Source organism: Peromyscus californicus, unplaced genomic scaffold (assembly GCF_007827085.1).
Source record: "Peromyscus californicus insignis strain IS unplaced genomic scaffold, ASM782708v3 Scaffold_4__1_contigs__length_199733344, whole genome shotgun sequence".
Lineage (NCBI taxonomy): Eukaryota > Metazoa > Chordata > Mammalia > Rodentia > Cricetidae > Peromyscus > Peromyscus californicus.
The window spans coordinates 76,903,046-76,927,611 of NW_026294562.1; the positions used below are offsets into that span (position 1 = coordinate 76,903,046).

A 24,566-nucleotide genomic window follows, 5' to 3' on the forward strand; every position below is an offset into this window, starting at 1 on the left:
GAAATGTAAAGGCTTGTACCCCCTAGCTTGCAGTTTTTCCCTTTGAAAAACCTTCACTCTGAGAGCTCAGGGCCGTCCTCCTTTACCTGGCTACCCAGTGTGTTGGACACAGACCAAGCCAGGGCTTGCTTACTGTCAATAAACGCCTTTGTACTTGCATCAGATATTGGCTCTGTGGTGGTCTTGCGACACGGTTTTTTTTTTGTTGTTGTTGTTGTTTTTGGTTTTTGGTTTTTGAAGACAGGATTTCTCTGTGTAGCTTCGCGCCTTTCCTGGAGATCGCTCGGTGGACCAGGCTGGCCTCGAACTCATAAAGATCCGTCTGGCTCTGCCTCCCGAGTTCTGGGATTAAAGCTGTGGGCCACCACCGCCCGGTGAGACACGGTTTTTATTGATAAGTCTGACTATCGGGTTTTTTTGATAAGACTAATTAGGTTCACCCTTCAGCCCTGGCTGTCCAGGAACTCGCTCTGTAGACCAGGTTGGCCTCGAACTCACAGAGATCCGCCTGCCTCTTCCTCCCGAGTGCTGGGATTAAAGGCTTGCGCCACCACCACCCGGCCCCTTTTCTAAAACAAAACAAAAACAACAGTAACAATAAAAACCTTTCCAAAACCTAGCTGGCCATCAGCGGCCACCAGCCCTTAGACTCCTACTCTGAATTTCAGATGTGCGGCCAGAGCATTTTTCTTAGTCCACCTCAAACCCAAGATGTTCCTGCTTCAGCCTTCCTAGTCTGGGGATTACTGACAGGTCACCATCAGGTAGTGACCAAATTCTATCTTTTCAGTCTTGCAGCGTAGTCGCGGCGGTTCTGGGAAGCAGCAAGCAACAAGTTAAAGTTTTAGACTCTAAGATTTAGGAGCCTCCATAGGGAGTGGATGGGAGTGGATGGGAGTGGTTCTGAAGAGTGGGTGGAGGTGGGGTGGGGAAGATGTGTGTGTGGGGGGGGATTTTGAGGGAAAGGAGAACTGTGTGTTGTAAAATGAATAAAAATAAATAAATACATTTTTTAAAACGCCATACAAATATAATTTTTTTTTTTTAATTAAAAAGCCTCCATACCTCCACAGCAAACTCGTCCCAGACCCTGGATGGCGCAAAGACCACTGGGAATTGTAGTTCTTTAGTGCGTTTTGGGTGCTGCCCGGAAGTGACTCACAGCCATTTCCTCTTCCGGCGTCGCGTCTGTCTCGCCTCTTCTCTGGGACACCGGAGCACAGCTGGTTTGTGTCTCTTGAGCCTCGTGCTCCGGGTAGGACGGGGTGGGGTGGGGGCCGAGCAGACGGTGACCGGGGACGGGGTCGGGAGGTGGTAGCCACGGTTGTCCGCCCGCCCTGACGCCGCGGGTTTCCTCAGGTTCCGGCCGCGCGCGCCTCAGCCCTTGAGTGCCGTCGCCATGTCGCGGTTTTTCACCAATGGTTCGGACAGTGAGTCCGAGTCGTCGTCGTCCGGAGAGGAGCAGGTCACCAAACCCGTCTCCGGGAACTACGGCAGACAGTGAGCCGGGGGCGCTGAGAGAACGGGTTGGGCAGTCGGCGGGGCTCGTGTGGGCGAGGGGACCGAGTGGGCTGGGGCGCTGCGGAGGGCCAGAGGTTTCCGGCTGCTTAGTGTTGCATCAGAAGCCGGAGGCTTCCGATTCCTTCCCCACATTCCCTCTCCTCTCCCTGTCTGTGCCGCACTGGCCATCACCAAACTCTCCCACCAAGCAGCCCTCAGTGACTTTATTTGTAATCATGGAAGGAGACGCCCAGTGCTTGGTTAGCGTCTAGTCTGTTGTGACTCTGCAGTCCTGTCCTCTGGCTCTGTGTGCAAATTGTTAAACACTGCTGTGTTCACCTTTTAACTTTCTTTCCCTCATCTCTGCAAGTTAAAATTTTGAAACAGTTCTCAAAACTTTGAATATTTTTGCTGTGTGTCTGTAGTGTTTTAAGATACTTATATGTACCACCACAGAGACTTAACAGAGAATTGTAGACGAGAATATATATTATATGTCATATATATAACATAATATACATTGTATGTCATGTATGATGCAATATGTAATATATGTGTCATATAATCTATATATCCATGTGAATATGATTCCATGACACTGTCTAAAGTGAAAAAAACTTGCCTACTGAATGCTTTGACCCATCTCATTAAAAAGAAATAAAAGCAAGCCAGGCAGTGGTGGCGCACGCCTTTAATCCCAGCACTCGGGAGGCAGGGCCAGGCGGATCTCTGTGAGTTCCAGGCCAACCTGGTCTACAGAGTGAGATCCACAGGAACCAAAACTACACAGAGAAATCCTGTCTTGAAAAGAAAGAGAGAGAGAGAATTATAAGCAAAGAGGTGCTAAAGTTCGCTAAAACTTGTTTTTTAAACATTTATTTATTATGTATATAGTGTTCTGTCTGCATGTTTGCCTGTACACCAGAAAAAGGCACCTGATCTCATTACAGATGATTGTGAACCACCATGTGGTTGCTGGGAATTGAACTCAGGACCTCTGGAAGAGCAGTCAGTGCTCTTAACCTCTGAGCCCTAAAAGTTTCTTTTTCTTTTTATTTATTTTTTCCCAGACAAGGTTTCTCTGTGTAACCCTGGATGTCCTGGAACTTACTCTGTAGACCAGGCTGGCCTCGAACTCAGAAATCCACTTGCCTTTGCCTCCTGAGTCCTGTTATTAATGGTGTGTGCCACCACCACCCCGGAGTTCACTAAAACTTTTCTTTACTAGCCTCTCCTTTTGGGAAATGTTTCTTTTTAGGATCTGGTTCAGGCATTAGCTCCTGGAAGGCTTTTCCATTATCTGTTAGAGTTGAAGTGCTTCTTTCTCAGGTATTTCTGTAGCCATATGTGCCATCATGTAATTAGCTGTTTCATACAGTAAATTAACTCTTTATTTGGGGGGGGATGCCATCATATGTGCTGTCAGGGTTTGACAAAAGGCTGTATTCAAAGTTGTAGCTGTTTAAGATGAATATGAAGAGCAGCGTCAGAAAAGAGGATTGTATGGATGTCCTAGTCCTTTACCTGCTTCATCTGAGAAGAGGTAGTTACGAATGAAGGTTAATGGTCTCTGTTTCTTCCATACAGGCCTTTGTTACTGAGTGAAGATGAGGAGGATACAAAGAGAGTTGTCCGAAGTGCTAAGGACAAGAGGTGAGGCTGAGTGATATGGGAACGATGTTGTTATTTTCTACATGGTAGACAGAACTAATCTGGTATTGAACTCCCTACCCAGATTTGAGGAGCTGACCAACCTTATACGAACCATCCGTAATGCCATGAAGATTCGAGATGTCACTAAGTGTCTGGAAGAGTTTGAGCTCCTGGGAAAAGCCTATGGGAAAGCCAAGAGTATTGTGGATAAGGAAGGTGTCCCCCGATTCTATATCCGCATACTGGCTGACCTGGAGGACTATCTTAATGAGGTGTGACTCTGTGAGCATACAGAAGGGGATGTGGGCCTGGCTATGCTCCTTTCCTGTAGCCAGGGTTCCCCTCAGGGTTCTCTGCCTTATTACATACAGTGTTCCCTAGAAAATAGAAAATGGGGGACTGGAGAGATGGCTCAGGTGTTAAGAGCACTGGCTGCTCTTCCAGAGGTCCTGAGTTCAATACCCAGCAACCACATGGTGGCTCACAACCACCTGTAATGAGATCTCATGTCCTTATCTGGCCTGCAGGGGATACATGCAGACAGAACACTGTATACATAATAAATAAATAAATCTTTTTTTTTTTTTTTTAAAGGAAGAAAAGAAAATAGAAAATGAGCTAAAGCAAGAAGAGAAAACTTATTTCTTTGGACAAGAGCTTGATTATATTATGGGTTTTTGGTTTTGTTTTGTTGGTTTTTTTTATTTTTGAGTCAGGGTTTCTCTGTGTAGTTCTGGCTATCCTGGACCAAGCTGGCCAGATTCAGAGATCCACCTTGCTTCTGCCTCTGAGTGCTGGAATTGAAGGGGTACACCACCACTCCCCAGCTTGTATTTTATGTTTTTAAGCACTTTTTAATTGGGGTTTTGTATTTGTAGTAGAGATATATAAAAGTTGTAGGGCACTTGCCTTGGTTCAATCCCCAGCGTTGCAAACAAAAAGTTACGGGCGTCGTTAATGCGTGGTTCAGATGGCATCTAGATAGCGAGACCCAAAAGGTGATTATAAAGCCTGAGTTGTGGAAAATGCCACTTAGTCTTGTTCACCGTCCTTCCTTTCTTTCTGTGTTAGCTCTGGGAGGATAAAGAAGGAAAAAAGAAGATGAACAAGAACAATGCCAAGGCTCTGAGTACCTTGCGCCAGAAGATCCGAAAATACAACCGAGATTTTGAGTCCCATATCACAAACTACAAGCAGGTGAGTTGGCTAGAGGCTAACTTTTTAAACTATGGAAATGATCCTGTGACAAAACTGCAAGAATACTAGTACATGGTAGCATGACTAGAGAAAGACCCTAACAGTGTCTGGGTTTGAGAAGGAGTTCTGTTTAGCGGCATTTTTGTTGTAGTTGAGATGGAGGTCTCAGGATGTAGCTCTGACTCTCCTGGAACTCAGAAATCTGCCTGCCTCTGCCTCCCTCTGCCTCCCGAGTGCTGAGATTAAAGGAGTGCACCACCATGCCTGGCTTATGGTAGGCATCCTTAATTCTCTGATCCTCCCTCAATGCAGAACCCTGAGCAGTCTGCTGATGAAGATGCAGAGAAGAACGAGGAAGATTCAGAAGGTGAGAGAAGAAACCTTTATTGCAGATAGTTAGAAAGTCATGAGTTCCCTTCATCTAGTTTATTTTTTCAATCTTGCCCTTCAGCGGTCTAGTTTATTCCTCCCACTTCCTTCCAGGCTCTTCAGATGAAGATGAGGATGATGTTGGAGTCAGTGCTGCAGCTTTCTTGAAGAAGAAGGTTCGGAGAGTCAAAGAAAGTTCGGGGATTGACGTGACAAGGGGCTTCCTGTTGTATTGGAACACTGGGTGAATTGGGATCTAACTGCCAGGCCCAGCACTGTGCTGGGGAGCTGTGTGGTACTTACTTCCCTTGGGGTAGTTTGTAATCTCCACAATTCTAGTTGTCTGTGTGACATACTTTGATTCCATGAATAACTGCTCTTGTTCTGCTAATGGAAATACCTGGACTGTGTGTCAGCAGGAGGAGCAGAGAAAGTCTCTTGCCTTCCTCCTTATCCTCTCTTTCCTCAAAGGATGATGATGAAGACTCTGAAGATTCTGAAGATGATGAAGAATGGGACACCAGTTCTACATCTTCTGATTCAGACTCAGAAGAAGAGGAAGGAAAACAAACTGTTCTGGCCTCAAAGTTCCTTAAAAAGTAAGAAAGTAATGGGTTTGGGGGCTATGGTGAGAGGGTCGAAAAGCCGTTAATCATTTTGAAGGCTGTTCTTGGTTTTTATGGATTCTTCAGGTAGAAGCCCCTTGCTCCCCCACCCCCCCTTTTTTTTTCTTTCTTTTTTTGGTTTTTTGAGACAGGGTTTCTCTGTAGCTTTGGGGCCTGTCCTGGACTAGCTCTGCAGACTAGGCTCCAGAGTTAAAATATTTAACCACTTTCTAAATACAAATCTCACTTTGGCACCTATTGCTTATGTGATAGTGGGCAAGCTGCACCTTTTCAGTCTTCAGTTTTGCCTCCCAGGAGAGCTGTTAGAGGTAGCATAGGGAAGTGGCTAGTCTAGGACTGCCATGTCGTGGGCACTCAGTGGTAGTTGCTATTGTGTTGGCCCTTCCTGATAATCAGCTTCTTGGTGCATAGTATGTAAAGTGTAAAGATAATTACTTTAACTTTCAAATTTACATTATCATGAAGCTCGTTTTTAAACCTGTTGACATCTAGTAATGTTATTACTGGTTCATATTCTTTACATTTTTGGTCTTCAGTAATTATGTATTGAGTGTTGTGCATGCAGTGTGCACTGCACATGTACATTATTCATAGACTCTTGACAGAGCTAAAATTTAGGAATTCAGAAGGCTGAGACAGAGAAAACTTTGAGGGCAGCTTAGTTATGTAGCAGGAACCTGTCTCAATTTTTTTGTTTTTAATTTTACTATTTTGTCTGCATATTTATCTATGCACCATATTTGTGTCCAGCCCCTGGAGACCAGAAGGTAGTGTTGGATCCCCTGAGACTGAAATTACGGACTCTTGGGAACCACCATGTGGGTGCTGGGAATCGGGCCTGAGTCCTCTGGAAGAGCAGCCAGTACTCTTAATTGCTGAGCTGTCTCCCAGGCCCTCACATTTTTATTGTGTGTGTGTGTGTGTGTGTGTGTGTGTGTGTGTGTGTGTGTGTGTGTATGTGTGTGTATGCATGCATGTGTATATATAGAAGTCCGAGGTGTACTTTGGGTGGTATTCCTAAGGAACTACTCACCTTTGTAAGTTAATTTTGTCTGAGACAGGATCTCACTGTATGGATCAGGCTGACCTCGAACAGTATCTGCCCCCTGAGTGCTGTGATGGAAGACTAATGGTGTGTCACCATGCCCAACCTTGCCTTATTTTTTTGAGGCAGGGTCTTCCATTGTCCTGTAGTTTGCTGGGTAGGTTAGGCTATCTGGGCTGTGAGCTCCAGGGATCTGTCTGTCTCTGGGATGGATGCTGAGATTACAAGCAGGTGCTACCATACCTGGCTTGCTTTTGTGTGTGTGTTGGGGGTGGGTTATAATACAATTACATCATTTCCCATTTCTCTCTTTCCTTTCCTTCCAAACCCGCACATGTATCCACCCTTGCTCTCTTTCACATGATTTTTTTTTCATTAGTTGTTGTTACATAGGTATAGGGGGTGTGTGTGTGTGTGTGTGTGTGTGTGTGTGTGTGTGTGTGTGTGTTTTGGGGATCAAACTCAGATCTCATACTTGTGCAAGCATGTCACTGAGCTACTTTCTGTTTTTCCAACCCTCAAAATTAGAGAAAAATGAAGTATAGGACATAGAGGATTTTTTCCTTATTAATGGATTTAGAGTATCTCATAGACCTATTCTGTCTTCTTTTTTTTTTCCCCCAAGACAGTTTCTCTGTGTTGCCCTGCTGTCCTGGAACTCTCTCTCTCTCTCTAGATAAGGCTGGCCTCAAACTCACAGAGATTCACCTGCCTCTGCCTCCTGGGTGCTGGAATTAAAGGTATTTGCCACCACCACCTGGCATCTCTTAAATTTTTAATAGCTTTAATCAGGTATAATTGTATGTTTATAAATGTTTGGGGCGTTTGTTGTTTGGATCTCTGTGAGTTCAAGGTTACCAGATCTACATAAAGAGTTCCAGGCTATCCAAAAAAATAACAAAGGCCTGAAAAATTGACTCAGTGGTTAAGAGCCCTTGATGCTATTGCAGAGGACCTAGTTTGATTCCCAGCACCCACATGACAGCACACAGCCATCTGTAATGTCAGTCCTGGGGCCCTAATAACCTCATCCTAATCTCAGCAGGCATGCACATGATGCACGTACATATGTACAGGCAAGACACTTAGACACATAAGATAATAAGATAATTTAAAAATGAAAGATGTGGCTATATTGAAATGTGATCTGTCATAAGAGAGGTCAAACAATTACAGGTGTTTGAGTTTGAATTCTTTATACTTTGAGGTTTGGATCACAGTATCTTTTGTACTGGGAGTAAGACTTGAGTACAGGGAAAATGAAGTTGATTGGAAGCTCTAGCTCCTCTAATCTCAGAGCTGTGGACATAATGTATAGTTATGTAGACCCAGAGACATCAACTTACTGAGCATACTTGGTGTAGGTGCAAATTTGGAGAAGTGGGATCTGGGCCTAGGGATGTAGTTCAGTTGATAGAGTGCTTACCTAGCATGCATGAGGTACTGGGTTCAGTCCCTAAGCAATGCTTAAATTAATATTGGTGGTGTGCACCTGTAACCCCAGAGGTGGGAAGAGGACTCCTCTCTCATCCCTTTGTCTCCTGTCAGGGCACCCACCACAGAGGAGGACAAAAAAGCAGCTGAGAAGAAACGGGAAGACAAAGCCAAGAAGAAGCACGACAGGAAGTCTAAGCGCCTGGATGAGGAAGAGGAGGACAACGAAGGCGGGGAGTGGGAAAGGGTCCGTGGTGGCGTCCCACTGGTTAAGGTGAGGAGTTCAGAGTAAGGAGGTGGATTTAGGAGAGAGTACAGGTGCCCACCTGGTTGGAGTGGGAAGGAGCCTAAAACAAGAACAGGTTTCTGTTGACGTGCGTGTGACAGGATATGTTCTTGCCCAGGAGAAGCCAAAAATGTTCGCCAAGGGAACTGAGATTACTCATGCTGTTGTCATCAAGAAGCTGAATGAGATTCTACAGGCCAGAGGCAAGAAGGGAACAGACCGGTGAGAATCGTGGGCTTGGGCCATTGCTAAGTTTTCATAGTTTGAAAGCTTACTGAACTTCTGTTACTACAGTTAAGTAAATGGAAATGATATTTGTCTTTAGTTGTTACATAACCTAATAGGATGGAAAGAATGAAGACCTTTTGTAAATAGCACTTCAGGATGGCTAACATTACCATTGTTTCTCTTGGGAATTTAAAAGAGAAGTAAGGATTGGGGCTATAATATATATAGTTCAGTTGGTAGAGTGCTTGCCCAGCATACATGGAGCCCTGGGTTTGAGTCCTGACCTCACATAAAACCAGCACTTGGGTGGCAGAGGTAGGAGAATCAGAAGTTGAAGGTCTTCCTGCCTGGGCTCTATGGGACCTTGTCTCAGAAGAACCCATAAATCAACAAGAAGCGCATACACGGGTAGTCAAGAAACGTGGAGCTGGCTGTTGTGCCGGTCTGAAGACGGCTTCCTGCATAACAGGGTGAGACTAGCTCATTTATCTTGAAAGCCTTACCCAGTTCTGTGTCCCTCCAGTGCCACTCAGATTGAATTGCTACAGCTGCTGGTTCAGATTGCTTCTGAAAACAACCTGGGAGAGGGTGTCATTGTCAAGATCAAGTTCAATATCATTGCCTCTCTCTACGACTACAACCCTAACCTGGCCACGTACATGAAGGTGAGAACAGAAGGGTACCAGGGTTACATTGGGGGGGTTCAGGAGAAAATACCCAGTGTTTTAAGGCTTGGGTGTCAAAGGCCCTATGATTCTTGGTGTTCTTCAAAAACATCGTTTATTCCATCCTTTAACTTCGTCATTTCATCTCCTGACAGCCAGAGATGTGGCAGATGTGCCTGGACTGCATCAATGAACTGATGGATATCTTGGTTGCACATTCCAACATCTTCGTTGGAGAGAACATTTTGGAAGAGAGTGAGAACCTAAACAATTTTGATCAGGTAAAGGGAGGGATTGGCAGCACAATTGGGAAGGCATGGTAGAGACAGGAGTTGAGATTAGGCTAGAACCTTGGATTAATTGTGTTCCTTCTTTGCATATTTCTTCAGCCACTGCGTGTACGCGGCTGCATCCTAACTCTGGTGGAGCGAATGGATGAAGAATTTACCAAAATAATGCAAAATACTGATCCTCACTCCCAAGGTAAGCCTAGCCAAATAGGGACTTTGGTGAGAGGTAGAGTCAGGAGGTGATAGTAACTTAGGGGTTTTATAAGCATTAAAGTCAGAGTGAAAGGATAGCCCTTGGGAGGCAAGTGCTAAATTTATAGGCCTTGCTGACCAAGTTGGTAATTGAGATACTTTTCCTTTCCTAAGCCGTGAGATGGTAAGCTCATGGGAGAGGATGATGTTTTCAGGGTATAACTGTAGAGGGCAAACCAAAGTGGTTGAATTGATCATCTGGTTGGGAAAGCTGGTACTCACATCTGAGATGAGGATGGATGTCCTCCCTCCCAGAGTATGTGGAGCATCTGAAGGATGAAGCACAAGTGTGTGCCATCATTGAACGTGTGCAGCGCTACCTGGAGGAGAAAGGTACCACTGAGGAAATCTGCCAGATCTACTTGAGGCGCATCCTGCACACGTATTACAAGTTCGACTACAAGGCCCATCAGCGTCAGCTTACTCCTCCTGAAGGGTCCTCAAAGGTGAGATTACTTGGCAATCATGTGAGGAGTGAGAGAAGTGTGAATTTGTCCTCCTTATCTGTTAGGCCTTGATGGTAAGTCTTCTATCTCCAAAGGACTTCTGAAGTAGAACAGGAGGGGAATCGGAGGGATTGCACTGAGGTTGGAAAGAATCCCATGTTTCGTTCCTGGGCCTAAGCCATTTAAAGCCATGGTCTTTGCTGGATAGCCATCACTAAGGTCTTCCATTCCTCTAGTCTGAGCAAGACCAGGCAGAAAATGAGGGTGAGGACTCAGCTGTGTTGATGGAAAGACTCTGCAAATACATCTATGCCAAGGACCGTACAGACCGGATCCGTACCTGTGCAATCCTCTGCCATATCTACCATCATGCTCTCCACTCCCGCTGGTATCAGGCCCGTGACCTCATGCTCATGAGCCACCTACAAGACAACATTCAGCATGCAGATCCACCAGTACAGGTAGGTGGAGGAGATAACTAGCCTTCGTGGTGAAGGAGAAGCCAGGCCTCAGGCCCCTGTTCTTTCTTAGATAGGTGAATGGACTCAACAAGAATTCCACCTGTTTGGCTAATGCAGACCCAGACAGGTGCTTGGTCTTTTCCACATCCTAGCATTCTTTGATCTTTCCCACGTGGACATGAAATTTGTGCTATCCCACAACGTTAAAATCCACTTAGCGATTTGGGTTCAGCCAACATTTATTTATTTACCTACTGTCTGGTTCAAAGCATTAGGAGGTGATCTTACTTTTCCAGAAAGAGGAAAAGGGTTTTTGAAGCAGTTAAACTAGAGGGAAAAGGGACCTAGATAACTGTGATACAGTGAAATGAGGAGGGTTCATGACAATGGGGCAGCCAGTTTTCTGTATAGCAACATTTTGAGACCTTTTTATATAGAGAAGGTACTAAAAGCCACATTTGAGGTGTAGCTCCCTTTTGTGTGTATTGTGGGAAATACATTTATATTTTGTAAACCTGTCTACCTTTCACCTCGTTTGAAACAAGAGTGTTTTGTTGCTGACCCATGGCCTCCCAGGAGTTTCCGTGTTCTCGTAGGAGCAGTGTGGTTTATTATAAATGCACTCCTCTCCATCCAGCCATTTGTGTAGGTTCTGGGAATTCAAACTCTGATCCTCATGTTTGTGCAGCAAGTGAACTGGTTCCCACTGAGCCATCTCCCTAGCCTGGTAGTGGTGGTTTAGACAATATCTTTTCTTTGTTCTTTTTTTTTTTTTTATTTCATCGATGAAAGGCCAACTCTTGCTTAGTCTTTTACATTTGAGTATTTATGTTTTTATTATGGAGTTATAGGAATTCTTCATATATTTTGGATGACCACTCCTTTTGGGTTTTTGAGACAGGGTTTCTCTGTGTAACAGCCCTGGCTGTCCTGGAACTCACTCTTGTAGACCAGGCTGGCCTTCGAGTGCTGAGATTAAAGGACACCGCCATGCCTGGCTGGATAACCACCCCTTTATCAGATTTCAGATACTTCATTCCAGGCTCTTTTGTATTAGTTGTGCTTTTTTTTTTTTTTTTTTAAGATTTATTTATTATGTATACAGCATGTGTGACTGCAGTCCAAAAGAGGGCACCAGATCTCATTACAGATGGTTGTGAGCCACCATGTGGTTGCTGGGAATTGAACTCAGGACCTCTGGAAGAGCAGTCAGTGCTTTTAACCTCTGAGCCATCTCTCTAGCCCTAGTTGTGCCTTTTTGCTACAGTATTTTTTTAAATTTATTTCTGTTTTGTTTTGAGACAGGGTTTCACTATATAACAGCCTTGGCTGTCCTGGAACTAGGTCTGTAGACCAGACTGGCCTCGAACTCACAGAGATATGCCTGCCTCTGCCTGCTCCCTAGTGCCGAGTTAAAAAGGTTATTTTAATATATTTTCTAAGTTGTGTCTAAATAAATCTTTGCTTAAAATTTATGAAGATGGGGACTGGAGAGATTTTTCCAGAGGACCCAAGTTCAGTTCCCAACATTCACACCATAAATCTCATAACTGTGACTGACTCTAGCTTCAGAGAATCTACACTTTGGGCTTCCTAGGCACCTGCCCTCATATGCACATACCCAAATGCAGGTACACACCTACACATAACTTAAAATAGGATATGGAGAGATGACCCATCAGTTAAGAGCACTTGTTCTTGCAGAGAACCCAAGTTCAGCTCCCAGCACGGTGGCTCCCAACCATCATCTGACATCTCTTCTGACTTCTGCTCACTCCAGGTGCACATGTAGTACACAGACATACATGTAGGCAAAACACCCACACACAAAATAATTTTTTTAAACTTTTTTTTGTCTTTTGAGACAGAGTCTCACTGTGTAGCCCTGACTATCCTGAAACTCGCTATATAGACCAGTTGGCCTTGAACTCACCGAGACCCACCTGCCTCCTGAGGGCTGGGATTAAAGGCATGTTGTCATCATGCCCAGCTTAAGTTTTTTGTTTTTTTTTTTTACCCTTGAGATAGAGTTTCTCTGTGTAGTCTTTCTTGTCCTGGAACTTGCTTTGCAGACCAGGCTGGCCTTGCTCACAAAGATCCGCCTGCCTCTGCCTCCCAAGTGCTGGGATTAAAGGCCTGCACCACCACTGCCCAGTTAGGCTTAAGTTTTTTAAAGAATAAATAAAAATAGTCGGCAGTGGTGGCACACACCTTTAAGGCAGAGGCAAGTGGATCTTTGTGAGTTCAAGGCCAGCCTGGTCTACAGAGTAAGTTCCAGGACAGCCAAAGCTACACAGAAATGCCCTGTCTTAAAAAAACTGAGAAATATAAAAATAAAATTCATAAAAGTATTTTCATCTTTTTTTTCCTATCTCTTGACAATCTTTTGTGGTTTTGATTTTTGCATTTAGACTTACAGTTTATCTTGACTTAATCATGTAGTATGAGATTAGGGTCAGTTCTCTTTTCCCCTCACATTGATACTAAGTTTTACCAGCATCATTTATAACAAATATTCTGTTGCCCTCTTATTTTGCTTAGGTGGTTTTGTAGAAAACTGCAAAAACAACCACATGGCTTCACATGAGTGGCAAATACCTATCCCTCCTGAGCCATCTTTTTGGCCCTGCTGGTTTTCTTTATTTGTCTTTCCTACTCCCAAATGCTAAAACTTTTTTTTTTTTTGTTTTTTTTTTTTTTGGTTTTTCGAGACAGGGTTTCTCTGTGTAGCTTTGCGCCTCTCCTGGAACTCACTTGGTAGCCCAGGCTGGCCTCGAACTCACAGAGATCCGCCTGGCTCTGCCTCCCGAGTGCTGGGATTAAAGGCGTGCGCCACCACCGCCCGGCAAAACTTTTTTTTTTTAAGGAGTATCTATAGTCTTGGCCTCAAACTTGCCATGTAGCCAAGAATGACCTTGAACATCTGATTTTCCTTCCTCTACCACCTGAGTCCTGGGATTGTAGTCCTGTACCTCCATGCTACTATGTGGTACTGGGAATCAGACCCAGGGCCTTGTGTATATTAGGCAAGGACTGCTTTTAAAAATAATTTTTAGCCGGGCGGTGGTGGCGCACGCCTTTAATCCCAGCACTCGGGAGGCAGAGCCAGGTGGATCTCTGTGAGTTCGAGGCCAGCCTGGTCTCCAAAGCGAGTACCAGGAAAGGCGCAAAGCTACACAGAGAAACCCTGTCTCGAAAAACCAAAAAAAAAAAAAAAAAAATTTTTTTAAAGTTTTAATTATGTGTGTGTGGCCCTGTGCATATAAGTTTGGGTGCTCTCAGAAGCTTGAGGCATTGGATCCCCCTGAAGCTGAAGCAAAAGGTGATTGGGAGCCATCTGATATGGGTGCTAGGAACCAAACTCAGGTGCTCTGCAAGAGTAATAATGTGTAATATGTGCTTTTGGCCACTGAGCCTTTTCTTCAGCTCTGGGTAGAATTTTTTTTAAAGGTTCTTTGAATTTATGTTCATGATCTCTTAATATTTTTATTATTGTAGTTAATAAAACTTACTCTTGGGCTGTGTGTTTCAGAGGTAGTAGAAAACTTACCAGTATGTAGAATATCCTAAGTTTAATTCCCAACCCTAAGGGATGCAGCACCAGTTCTATAATATCTGCACTGGGAACTTGGGAGGCTGAAGCAGGAGGATTTTAAGTTCAAAGTACAGCAAGACCCTCAAACAAGAAACCTTAATCCCCTCCCTCTCCGTGCATCCCCCCCCCCCCCCCCGTTTTTTTCTGTTTACAGTCTTCCATGTCTTGATTAGAGGCAAACCTATACATCCTTCCATCTTGTTGACCAGAAACTCAGTGACCTGTTTAGTGGTGCTGGTTCTGGTCTTTGTTTGGAGACAGGGTCTTATTCAAATCCACTGGCCTCTGCCTTTCGAGTACTGGCATTGCCAGTGTGTGTCACCTTGCTTGCCCCATGCCTGGTTTTCTTTCATGTTACATCTGATTCTTGAGCCGTTTTTCTTTGTAGTCTGTCTGGTCATTTCTTTCTTTCCTTTTCTTTTTTTTCTCTTTTCTTTTGGATTGATCTATTTTTATTTATGTGCATATATGCCTGTGTGAGTGTGCCAGATCTCCTAAAACAGTTGTGAGCGGTCATGTAGGTTCTGGGAACTGAACCCAGGTCCTCTGGAAGAGCAGCCAGTGCTCTTAACCACTGAGCTACCTTTCCAGAATAGATCATCCTTTCCCTTTTCCTGAGAGATCATCAGCCCACCACCTTCCTCCTGATCTCGATTTGCCTTCATGTCCACTTTGTCTTTCTGTGAGTTTCTTTTATTTATTTATTATTTTTTCCTTTTTTAGTGTTTCTAAATCTGTAATATTAAATTTTGAGAAACAAGGAAGATAAATTAAAACTCTTCAAATAATTGAGAAATTTTAATAGTACAAACTGGGTTTTTTTTTTTGTTTTTTGTGTTTTTTTTTTTAATTAAAAATTTTTCATTCATTTTACACACCAATCAAAGATCCCCTCTTCCCTCCCACAAGAAGACATGTGGTTTCTTATTATAGCAGCCAAAGTCAGAGTTTATCACCAAGTACCATGGTTTCCCATCTTTAAATCCTGCTTTATACATGCCCACTCCCTGGTTTATGGTAAAGTCTTTGACAAGTCTCAACTACATCACTTCAAGTATACTTGGGTCAGTTATTCATCTGGACCACTGCATTTCCTTTTTCTAGTGTGGACTTTATCCCTGTTTATCTATATGGCTTATTTAGTTCTTAGCTATTCTTCACAATAAAGCCTTTACCAAATTGTCAGTCTCTATCACCATACAAACTCACTTTGTAAATCTTCCCCTCAGTTTATTTTTCTCCTTAGCTTAGATTACCACTCTCATAGTAATGCACACACCACCTCTAGAATGGAAGATAGGCCTAATTTGTTTTGTTCTCTGGCCCTAGCCTACTGCCAAAACATAGTAGATGCTTTAAGTGTATTTGCTGAATTAAATGAACTGTTTGCCTATGACTATCTCCTTTGCTCTTTGTGCTCAGATCCTGTATAACCGTACCATGGTACAGCTGGGCATCTGTGCCTTCCGCCAAGGTCTGACAAAGGATGCACATAATGCCCTTCTGGATATCCAGTCAAGTGGTCGTGCCAAGGAGCTTCTGGGCCAGGGTCTGCTGCTGCGCAGCCTCCAGGAGCGCAACCAGGAACAGGAGAAGGTAGAGCGACGCCGACAGGTGCCCTTTCATCTGCATATCAACCTAGAACTGCTGGAGTGTGTTTATCTGGTGTCTGCCATGCTCCTGGAGATCCCCTACATGGCTGCCCATGAGAGTGATGCCCGAAGACGCATGATCAGCAAGCAGTTCCATCACCAACTGCGGGTAGGAGAGCGGCAGCCCCTGCTAGGTGAGTGTGTGCCTGTGTAGCCCTGTACACTTCTTGGATCTTTGCTTATAGGCATCTTTGCTTACCCATAAGCATTAAGAAAAGTTGATGGAATAACTTCCTCACAAGATGATTGCATTTGGTTTATATTTTATATTGGTGCCTCCTCTGCCTGGCACAGTCTCTGAGAAATAATTTGTTATTCTAGACATGTTGAGTTTGAGATCAGCCTAGTCTACAAAGAAAGTTCCAGGCCACCCAGGGCTACTGAGTAATCCTGTCTCAATAAAACAGAATTTATTAAATTTGCTTTAATAATAAAACATGATAATGTGAATTGTTACCTCTCACCTGGTGATAAAACTGCAGTATGGAAAATTTAAACCATTTGTCCTAGTTCAGTGCGGTTAACACATATTAACCTTTACTGTTTTTCAGCTTCATCCCCATTATCTTTCACCCAAGTAAGCATAATAGAGTTTTTCCACCCAAGAATCTTAACATTGGTTTCTTTGATCAGGTTTTTGTTTTTGTTTGATTTTTTAGTGCATGGTCTTACTATGTAGCCATGTCCAACCTGAAACTTATGGTGTAGACCAGGCTGGTCTTAAACTCAAAAAAACTTACTCACCTTTCTCCCCAGTGCTGGGATTAAAGGTGTGTAAAAGTGATACTCAGATGCTGGAGAGATGACTCAGTGGTTAAAAGTGCTTGCTCTGCATTCTTGAGGACCAGAGTCTGGATCCCAGCACCTGTGTAACCAGTTGGGCATCCCTGAAAACACTGTGACTCCAGTTTCAGGTAGGCAGAGACAGGAGCATCACTAAGGCTTGCTGGCTTTCAGCCTAACCAGGAGGGAATCTTAGGCTCAAGGAAAGATCCTGATTCAAGAAAATAAGTAGTGAGTGAGAGAAATCCTCTGCCTGATTCTACCTCTCAAGTGCTGAGCTTGAAGACATGCACCACTACAACATGCACAAAGAAATTAAAAAAATAAATGACGTGGTGATAAGGATGGAATCCAGGGCCTTATGTGCTAGACAAGTGCTCTACCGCTGAGATACACTGCCAGCCATACTTGGTCACTTTTGAAAGGCTCTCATACAGGGGCTGAGTAAGTGAGTCACTGGGATAGGAAGTGACTGCACCTTCCTATACAGTGGTTCATGAAAGTATTTGAGTGAACCACGCTTCCTTTTCACCGTCATCCCCTTACGTGTTGGTCCTTTGGTCTTGCGTATATGGCCTTGTTCAGATGCAGATGTCCCTTAGTCAAATTGTGTTTGGCTTACATGGTGATGTTTTATTTTCTAGGAATACTCCCAGTGAAAATCTGAATGTCCATGTCTCATAATAGAATTTTGGGAGATCTAGTTGCCCTAGGCTTGCCTTCTCATGGAGCTAGCTTTGAGAACTGAAGTAAAAGCTATACGGAAAGACTTTCTGGCTCATCACAGTCCTGACTCTGTTATGCATAATAGAGTTAAATGCCGGTTTCTAAGCCAGGTCTGACTATACACACTTGGAATCTTGGTGCTTGGGAAACTGACAGAAGGACCTCAAGTTTAAGGCTATTCTTGGCTATATGATCAGACTGCCTCAAAAAAAAAAAAAAAAGCAAGCCAGTTTCCTATTTAGTCTTGCACTATTGTTGTTTATTTGATTTGTAGAGATAATTCTTAGAGGTTCTAACCTTGTTTAAATATTTGGGAGTCAGAGGACAACTTGTGGAAGTAAGTTCTGACAGGTCTCCATGTGCAGACCAGATTGGTCTTGAACTCAAAGAGATCCACCTGCCTGCCTCTCCAGTGCTGGCTTCAGAGGCATATTGTCACTATGCCTGGCTTTGTCTTTTTACAAAGTTTACCAAGAGTGGCAAAGTGGGGCTAATCCAAGAAAGTGGGTGTTTACAGTTTGGGCCTGATCACAACCCATGTTTGTCCCAGTGTCAGCCATATTTATATATACTACCCATTTCCAGACTTGGGACTTTTGTGCTTTGTTCCCTAAATTCCAGTTACATTCTGACTTGTTCTTCAAGATCGTGTTTGGGAGCCTGAGTCACAAATCAGTACATAAAACCTGTGGTTTCATAGAGGTCATTTAGGTTGAGGCTAAATATATCAGTCTTTTAAATTTTTTGTTCTGTTTATTGTTGGGGAGGGGTGTAATGTGTGCCATAGAGTACATGTAGAGAGCAGAGGACAACTTGGCAAATTGGTTCTTTCCTTCCACCATGTGGGTGCTGGAAATTGAATTCAGGACGTCAGGCTTAGCTTCCAACACTGTACACTGAGCCATTGGTTCTTGGGTATAGCATTACCTAAGTAAACAGGAAGTGCAGAGCAAGCCACTGCCAAACAATAGAAGTGACAGGAGCAGCTGGCTGCTTGGACAGTCACCCAAGGTTCCTCTGTGACATTGGGGGATCCATCTTTGTCCTACGGGTCTATCTAGAATATCTGACAGACTTTTGTGAAGCAGGAATTTTGAAGGACTGTCCTACCTTGTCTTGGCAAAGTTCAGCAGTCACCTTCTTTTGTGTCCTGATCACCCAGTTTGGACAGCATACTGTCAGCAGTTGAGGCAAGGGCAGTTTCTTGCTGAAGTGGCTAGCTTTGACACATTGAAAGGAAACTCCTTAAGGAGGTTCTTCAATGCCTGTCATCCTCTTGAAGTAAATTGGTGCTTCCAGGAGCAAATGTGTCTCATTGTCATGAAAAGCCTTATGTTATTAAAACATTTTTTTTTTTTTTTTTTTTTTTTGGTTTTTTCGAGACAGGGTTTCTCTGTGTAGCTTTGCGCCTCTCCTGGAACTCACTTGGTAGCCCAGGCTGGCCTCGAACTCACAGAGATCCGCCTGGCTCTGCCTCCCGAGTGCTGGGATTAAAGGCGTGTGCCACCACCGCCCGGCTGTTATTAAAACATTTTAAATGCCATATTCTGTAGGTCTTTGAAGTGTTTGAAGAAAAGACCATTTATTTATTTAAAATATATCTCTGACCTTGAAAACATACCTAACATGACTATAAGTTTGATTGTTATAGCTTTTAAGGACTAAAACTTTACATTTTTAAATGAGCTGCATAGGTACAATACCTTAAACAAGAGTAGAAATATATATACAATATAACAAAAATAACCTTAAATTTGTATCAATATACAAAAATCCATACCAATGTAAAATATTTGAGACTAGTGGTTGTTCAAAAGTAGACTTGATAATCCACCCTTTTATCCCATCATTTATATATTTCTTTGTTTAGCTTTCTCCCTGACCATGACCGGTAAGAAATTGTAACTACCACACCCCCAAATAATGACCATCAACCAAAAACAACCCACTCCTTCTCTTGAGAATGTGGGTGTTGTGTTCTCTAGTCTGCTTCCTGTTTGGGGGCAGTGGCATTGTTAGGTACCTGCAAAAATTAAAATAATGGTCAAGTCCTGGGAGAGCTAGCTGTTGTCTAGTCTCAGTGTGATGGGAAAATGTAGGGCTTATCTGAAGTCTGACTGGAGTAGTCTGTGAGGCTAGACCATCTCAGCTAGCAGCTTTGAAGTTCTGGATGTAGATTTTTGAGGAAACTGCAACAGAGGAATTCTCAGAGGCTGGATCACCTGGGCTATTTGTCTTGTTTTTATTGGTGTCTGGTCCTTTGTTCTGAAAACACAAACTTTTAAAAGTAACATCTGTATTAACACAAGTGTGGAATGTGTGGTGTGCACAAGTTGGCTAAAGATGATTTTCTGTTTTATATTTGAGCAGATTAAAAGCATCTGTCAACTTTGTAAGTTTGTTTGGACTGTATGACCAAACTGTAATATAAGTCTCCGTTCATGTTATATGAAAGGATGTCATGTAATAATAAATCATGAGGACTCTGTAGCTAACAAGATTTATCATATCTCATCCAGTCTCAAAGCTGTTCCCATAGTAGAGGAATCAGCATATACATCACCTGTCCTATAGTCTTTCATGGCTTTTTCTCTCATGTCTATAGCCAAGATCCTCAGGAGGTCTCCCCAGTCAAATCTGATCTTTATTAATTTTGAAGAGAACAGTAACTTCTGTTTCCTGTGAAAACAAAGGCATAACCTCTCCCAGTGCAACATATTTTTTGACTTGCATTCTGAAGTGAAGATATTCTTAAAATATCTAGATTGGTTTAATTTAGCAGTGTCCATAATCCAGTATCTCTCAGCAGCTATTGCTTTTTTGTACATTAGCATTTAAAAAATTCAAAATCGTCAAAGCACTATACACTAGACACCCTATGTATTTCCCATCATTATATGGCTTATTCTTTGTATATTACTTTACTCTTTCTTTAAAGACTTCATTATTTTTAAACTTTTTTCTATGACTCCCTATACCCATTTTCTTTCTCTCTCTTTTTTTAAATTTAGCATCTAGATACATTTTTAAACATATTGTACCTTTTTAGAGCTTTTTTTGGTCTGGACCTGGCTTTACTAAGCACCTGCAGCATTCTCTGACCACATGAGACAAATCTTAAACTGCCATGTTAAGCTGCTGCATAGTTCAGCTTAGCACATGGCCCTAGTGGCTGGCTCCAGCCGACAGGCAACAGCCAGTAGCCAGTAGCTGTGCCTTTGTATGCCGAGCACTGTCCAGTCTGTGAGACTGCAGGTCCAGGAAGCCACATCTGGCTCCTTGTCCAAAACTTTTCTTAGCTCTCTCGGGCCCTATGTTTGGACGTTTGATCCTCACTTTGGGCACCATATGTAATGAATGAGTCTGTCCCAGCATCCGGCTCCCAAATAATGACATGGAGACTTCTTATTGATTATGAAATCTTGGCTTTAGCTTAGGCTTGTTTTAAACTAGCTCTTAAAACTTAAATTAACCCATTTCTATTCATCTATATTCTGTCACATACTGCCCATCCTGGAGTCTCCCTCTCTCACACCTAGATTCATCACGTTTCCTCTCTTTGTCCAGAAGTCCCACCTAGCTATTGGCCATTCAGCTCTTTATTAAACCAGTCACAGCAATATATCTTCACAGTGTACAAATATCCCACAACAGGTAATGTGAAAAGGAGTAAGGTTGAGTTGAGTGTCATCGCATGCTTGTGATCCCAGCATTCAGAAGTCAAAGACAAGAAAATTAAGAACTTGAGGCCAGCTTGTGCTCCCTGTAGTGGGTTCTAAGCTACCTTGTTATGTAGAGTAAGAGTCTCTCGCTTTTTTTTTTTTTTTTTTTTTTTAATGAAGTTTGGTAAATATCCTATTTGACATATTTTAAACTTTTTCGTTTTGTTTTGTTTTGAGGCAGGGTTTCTCTTTTTTTTTTTTTTTTTTTTTTTAAAGATTTATTTATTTATTATGTATGCAGTGAGTGTTCAGCCTGCAGGCCAGAAGAGGGCACCAGATCTCATTACAGATGGTTGTGAGCCACCATGTGGTTGCTGGGAATTGAACTCAGGACCTCTGGAAGAATAGCCAGTGCTCTTAACCTCTGAGCCATCTCTCCAGCCCCCCAGGGTTTCTCTTTATCTGGCTATCCTGGAACTCTCTGTAGACTAGGTTGGCCTTGATCTCATAGGTCTGCCTGCCTCTGCCTCCCGAGAGCTAGAACTAAAGGTGTGTTCCATCACACCCAGCTCAAACATTTTTTTCAAAGGTATATGTATGTATGTATGTGTGCATTTATATGCATCATATGCGTGCAGGTGCTGGCCATGATAGGGTATCAGATTTTCTGGAACTAGAGTTATAGAAGCTTGTGGATGCTGACAACCAAATCTAGGTTCTATAACGACTTTTTTTTTTTTCCTCGAGACAGGGTTTCTCTATGTAGCTTTGGAGCCTGTCCTGGAACTCACTCTGTAGCCCAGGGCTGGCCTCGAACTCACAGAGCTCCGCCTGCCTCTGCCTCCCGAGTGCTGGGATTAAAGGCGTGCGCCACCACCACCCAGCCTTTAATGACTCTTTAACTGGGAAAGAGCCATCTCTCCATCCCCAAAGCCGTGCATGTGTGTGTGTTTTCCCTGTATGTATTGTCACATACCACGTACCCACAGAGGCAAAAGAAATGTGTTGCATCTGCTGAAACTTGAGTACAGAAGGTTGTGAAACTTCAACCCAGGTCTTCTGGAAGAGCAGCCAAGTGCCCTTGACTACTGAGCTATCTGTTCAGTCCCTAGACTCTTGTTTTGTTTTTCAAGATAGGGTTTCTCTGTGTAACTATCGCTATCCCTGAATTCACTCTGTAGACCAGGCTGGCTTCAAACTGAGGTCGGCCTGCCTCTGCTAGGGTTAAAGGCGCTCTAGCACCACCCAGTAATTGTTTTTAAGGTCAAGGAACTTTAAGAGAATCTGATGAAAAACTGTGGACCTTTTTCCTAGAAAGATGCACAAGAAGGTTTACACAACAACCATTTGTCAACAGTTTCAAGGGATTCAGCAATCCCTGAAACGTCTTTCTTTATGGACTGGTTCATACCAAAGTCAGTGTCTCAGCTACTAAGTGACTTGTCCAGCCCTGTGGCTACTGAGTGGAGAGCTGTAAAGTCTTTAGTCTGATTATTTGCCCTTCTGGCCTCTCTTTCTCCTCAAACAGTACTCATGAGAGCAGGAGCCATGGCTTTAAGTTTCTTTCAGTCCTGTCTTACTCTTGCCCTTTCAGGTCCTCCTGAATCAATGAGGGAGCATGTGGTTGCTGCCTCCAAGGCCATGAAGATGGGTGACTGGAAGACCTGCCACAGTTTCATCATTAATGAAAAGATGAATGGGAAAGTGTGGGACCTTTTCCCTGAGGCTGACAAAGTTCGCACCATGCTAGTTCGGTGAGCAGTAACAAAAGCTGTGGTGGGTGGAAAAGAAAACATTGGCTGGTCTCCTTCCCTTCGGACCTCACCTTTTTCTGTTCTTTCACAGGAAGATCCAGGAAGAGTCACTGAGGACCTACCTCTTTACCTACAGCAGTGTCTATGACTCAATCAGGTAGGATGGTCTCTGGGGGGTATAGAACCCCAGCTTTGTAATCAAAGTTCATAACCACCCTCTTTTTACTGGCTTATTTCCCCAGTATGGAGACACTGTCAGATATGTTCGAACTGGATCTACCCACTGTTCACTCCATTATCAGCAAGATGATCATTAATGAAGAGTTGATGGTGAGGGCCAGAGATGGTGGATTGAGCAGGTAGAGTCACAAAGAAGCCAGTGTAGTCTGACCTAGACCCTGTCTGTCCCTCTCCCTCAGGCTTCTCTGGACCAGCCGACACAGACAGTGGTGATGCACCGTACTGAGCCCACTGCCCAGCAGAACTTGGCTCTGCAGCTGGCCGAGAAGCTTGGCAGCCTAGTGGAGAACAATGAACGGGTGTTTGACCATAAGCAGGGAACCTATGGTGGCTATTTCCGAGGTGAGTGTTCGCCTCTCCATTCTCCCCGGATCTCTGCACCTTTGTCTCTTTCCAGGCATTCACTCCCTCTTTTTCCTGTGCACCTTTCTCCTGCAGACCAAAAGGATGGGTACCGAAAAAACGAAGGCTATATGCGCCGTGGTGGCTACCGCCAGCAGCAGTCTCAGACAGCCTACTGAGTTCTCCACTTCTGTCGCTGTGACCAGACTCTTTAGCTTTTCCTAAATCCACCTCAATTATTAAAAGTCTGTTGAGAATTTATATAGTTGCTTGTTGTCTGCTTTTTGCCACAGAGCTAAGTTAAGTTGGACTCATTTGCCAAACATGTTTCTCTGAGTTTCCACCCAATGACGGGTGCAAAGTTCAGATGCACAATGAATTTTACATAACCCTCAAATCAGAGGGCTGTTACTCTTCGACATTAGCAGGAAAATGTCATAACATGTTATATGAGCTGGTGATGGTGGTGTACACCTTTAATCTTAACACTTGGGAGGCAGAGGCAGGAGGATCTCTGAGTTTGGGGCCAGCCTGGACGACAGAGTGAGTTCCAAGACTACAGAGAGAAACCCTGGGGGGGAGGGGGACAGGGGGATTATGAAGGAGGTAGGTATATTGAACAGGATATGATTATGGGGTGTAGTGTATAGGAGGTTTTAATGGACTGGAGTGGGGTGGGTAGTGATTCTCTAGGCGGGGAGAATTTATCCAGACCACTATGGTCCAGTGATCAGCAGAGATTCACTGTTAACTGGTGTAGGCCAAGTACCATGATCACAAGTGAGCATTGAGAAGCTGAGAGACTGATTATTTTTTCTAATAATTTGTATGATTCCTGCTTGTTGTATTTTATAAATGTTTTAGTCCCCAGTAGATAGGAAGTTTTGGTTTGGTTTTGGATTTTTTTTTTTTCTAAGACAAGGTTTCTCTGTTGCTCTGGCCTCAAACTCATAGAGATCCACCTGCCTCTGCCTCCCAAGTTCTGGGATCAAAGGTGTACACCACTGCTGGCTGGGGGAAGTGTTTTCTTTGTGAGACAGGTCTCTGTGTAGCCTTGGCTGTCCTGAAATTTGCTCTGTAGACCAGGCTGGCCTCAAACTCAGACCCTTCTGCCTGTGCCTCCTAAGTGCTGGGATTAAAGGCATTTTCTACCACCACTCAACGATATACGAATTTTTAAAATTAATTTCTTAACCAAGTTTTAAGAAATTGTAGGTGGAGAAGGGGACAAGACACTGTTGAAGAGCAATGTCCCAGTGATCTATTCCTCCAACATGGATCCACCTGAGGTTTCTGCAACCTCCCAGGAATCCATTTAGTTAATGTTTGGGTCAGAGCATTCATAAGCTGATGGCTTTCC

General features: G+C 43.6%; 1 protein-coding gene across 3 annotated transcripts; it reads left to right on the forward strand.

Annotated features, from left to right (window-relative positions):
- The first annotated feature begins 1,159 nt into the window (after positions 1–1,159).
- On the forward strand, positions 1,160–23,467 carry LOC128125792 (eukaryotic translation initiation factor 3 subunit C). Of its 3 annotated transcripts, none has more exons than XM_052763507.1 (21): positions 1,160–1,226; positions 1,360–1,500; positions 3,088–3,153; positions 3,236–3,425; positions 4,225–4,350; positions 4,663–4,717; positions 4,834–4,895; positions 5,191–5,318; positions 7,939–8,098; positions 8,229–8,332; positions 8,862–9,003; positions 9,159–9,284; positions 9,393–9,486; positions 9,801–9,991; positions 10,228–10,452; positions 15,470–15,833; positions 22,465–22,624; positions 22,716–22,781; positions 22,867–22,954; positions 23,044–23,206; positions 23,303–23,467. In XM_052763507.1, the coding sequence occupies exons 2-21, from the start codon at positions 1,400–1,402 to the stop codon at positions 23,383–23,385; spliced, it is 2,694 nt and encodes an 897-aa protein (XP_052619467.1). In that variant the 5' UTR covers positions 1,160–1,226; positions 1,360–1,399; the 3' UTR covers positions 23,386–23,467. The 3 variants fall into 3 exon arrangements, with proteins under 3 accessions (XP_052619467.1, XP_052619466.1, XP_052619468.1); XM_052763506.1 differs by having other exon boundaries at positions 1,162–1,255; XM_052763508.1 differs by having other exon boundaries at positions 1,162–1,255; positions 8,232–8,332.
- The last annotated feature ends 1,099 nt before the right edge of the window (positions 23,468–24,566 follow it).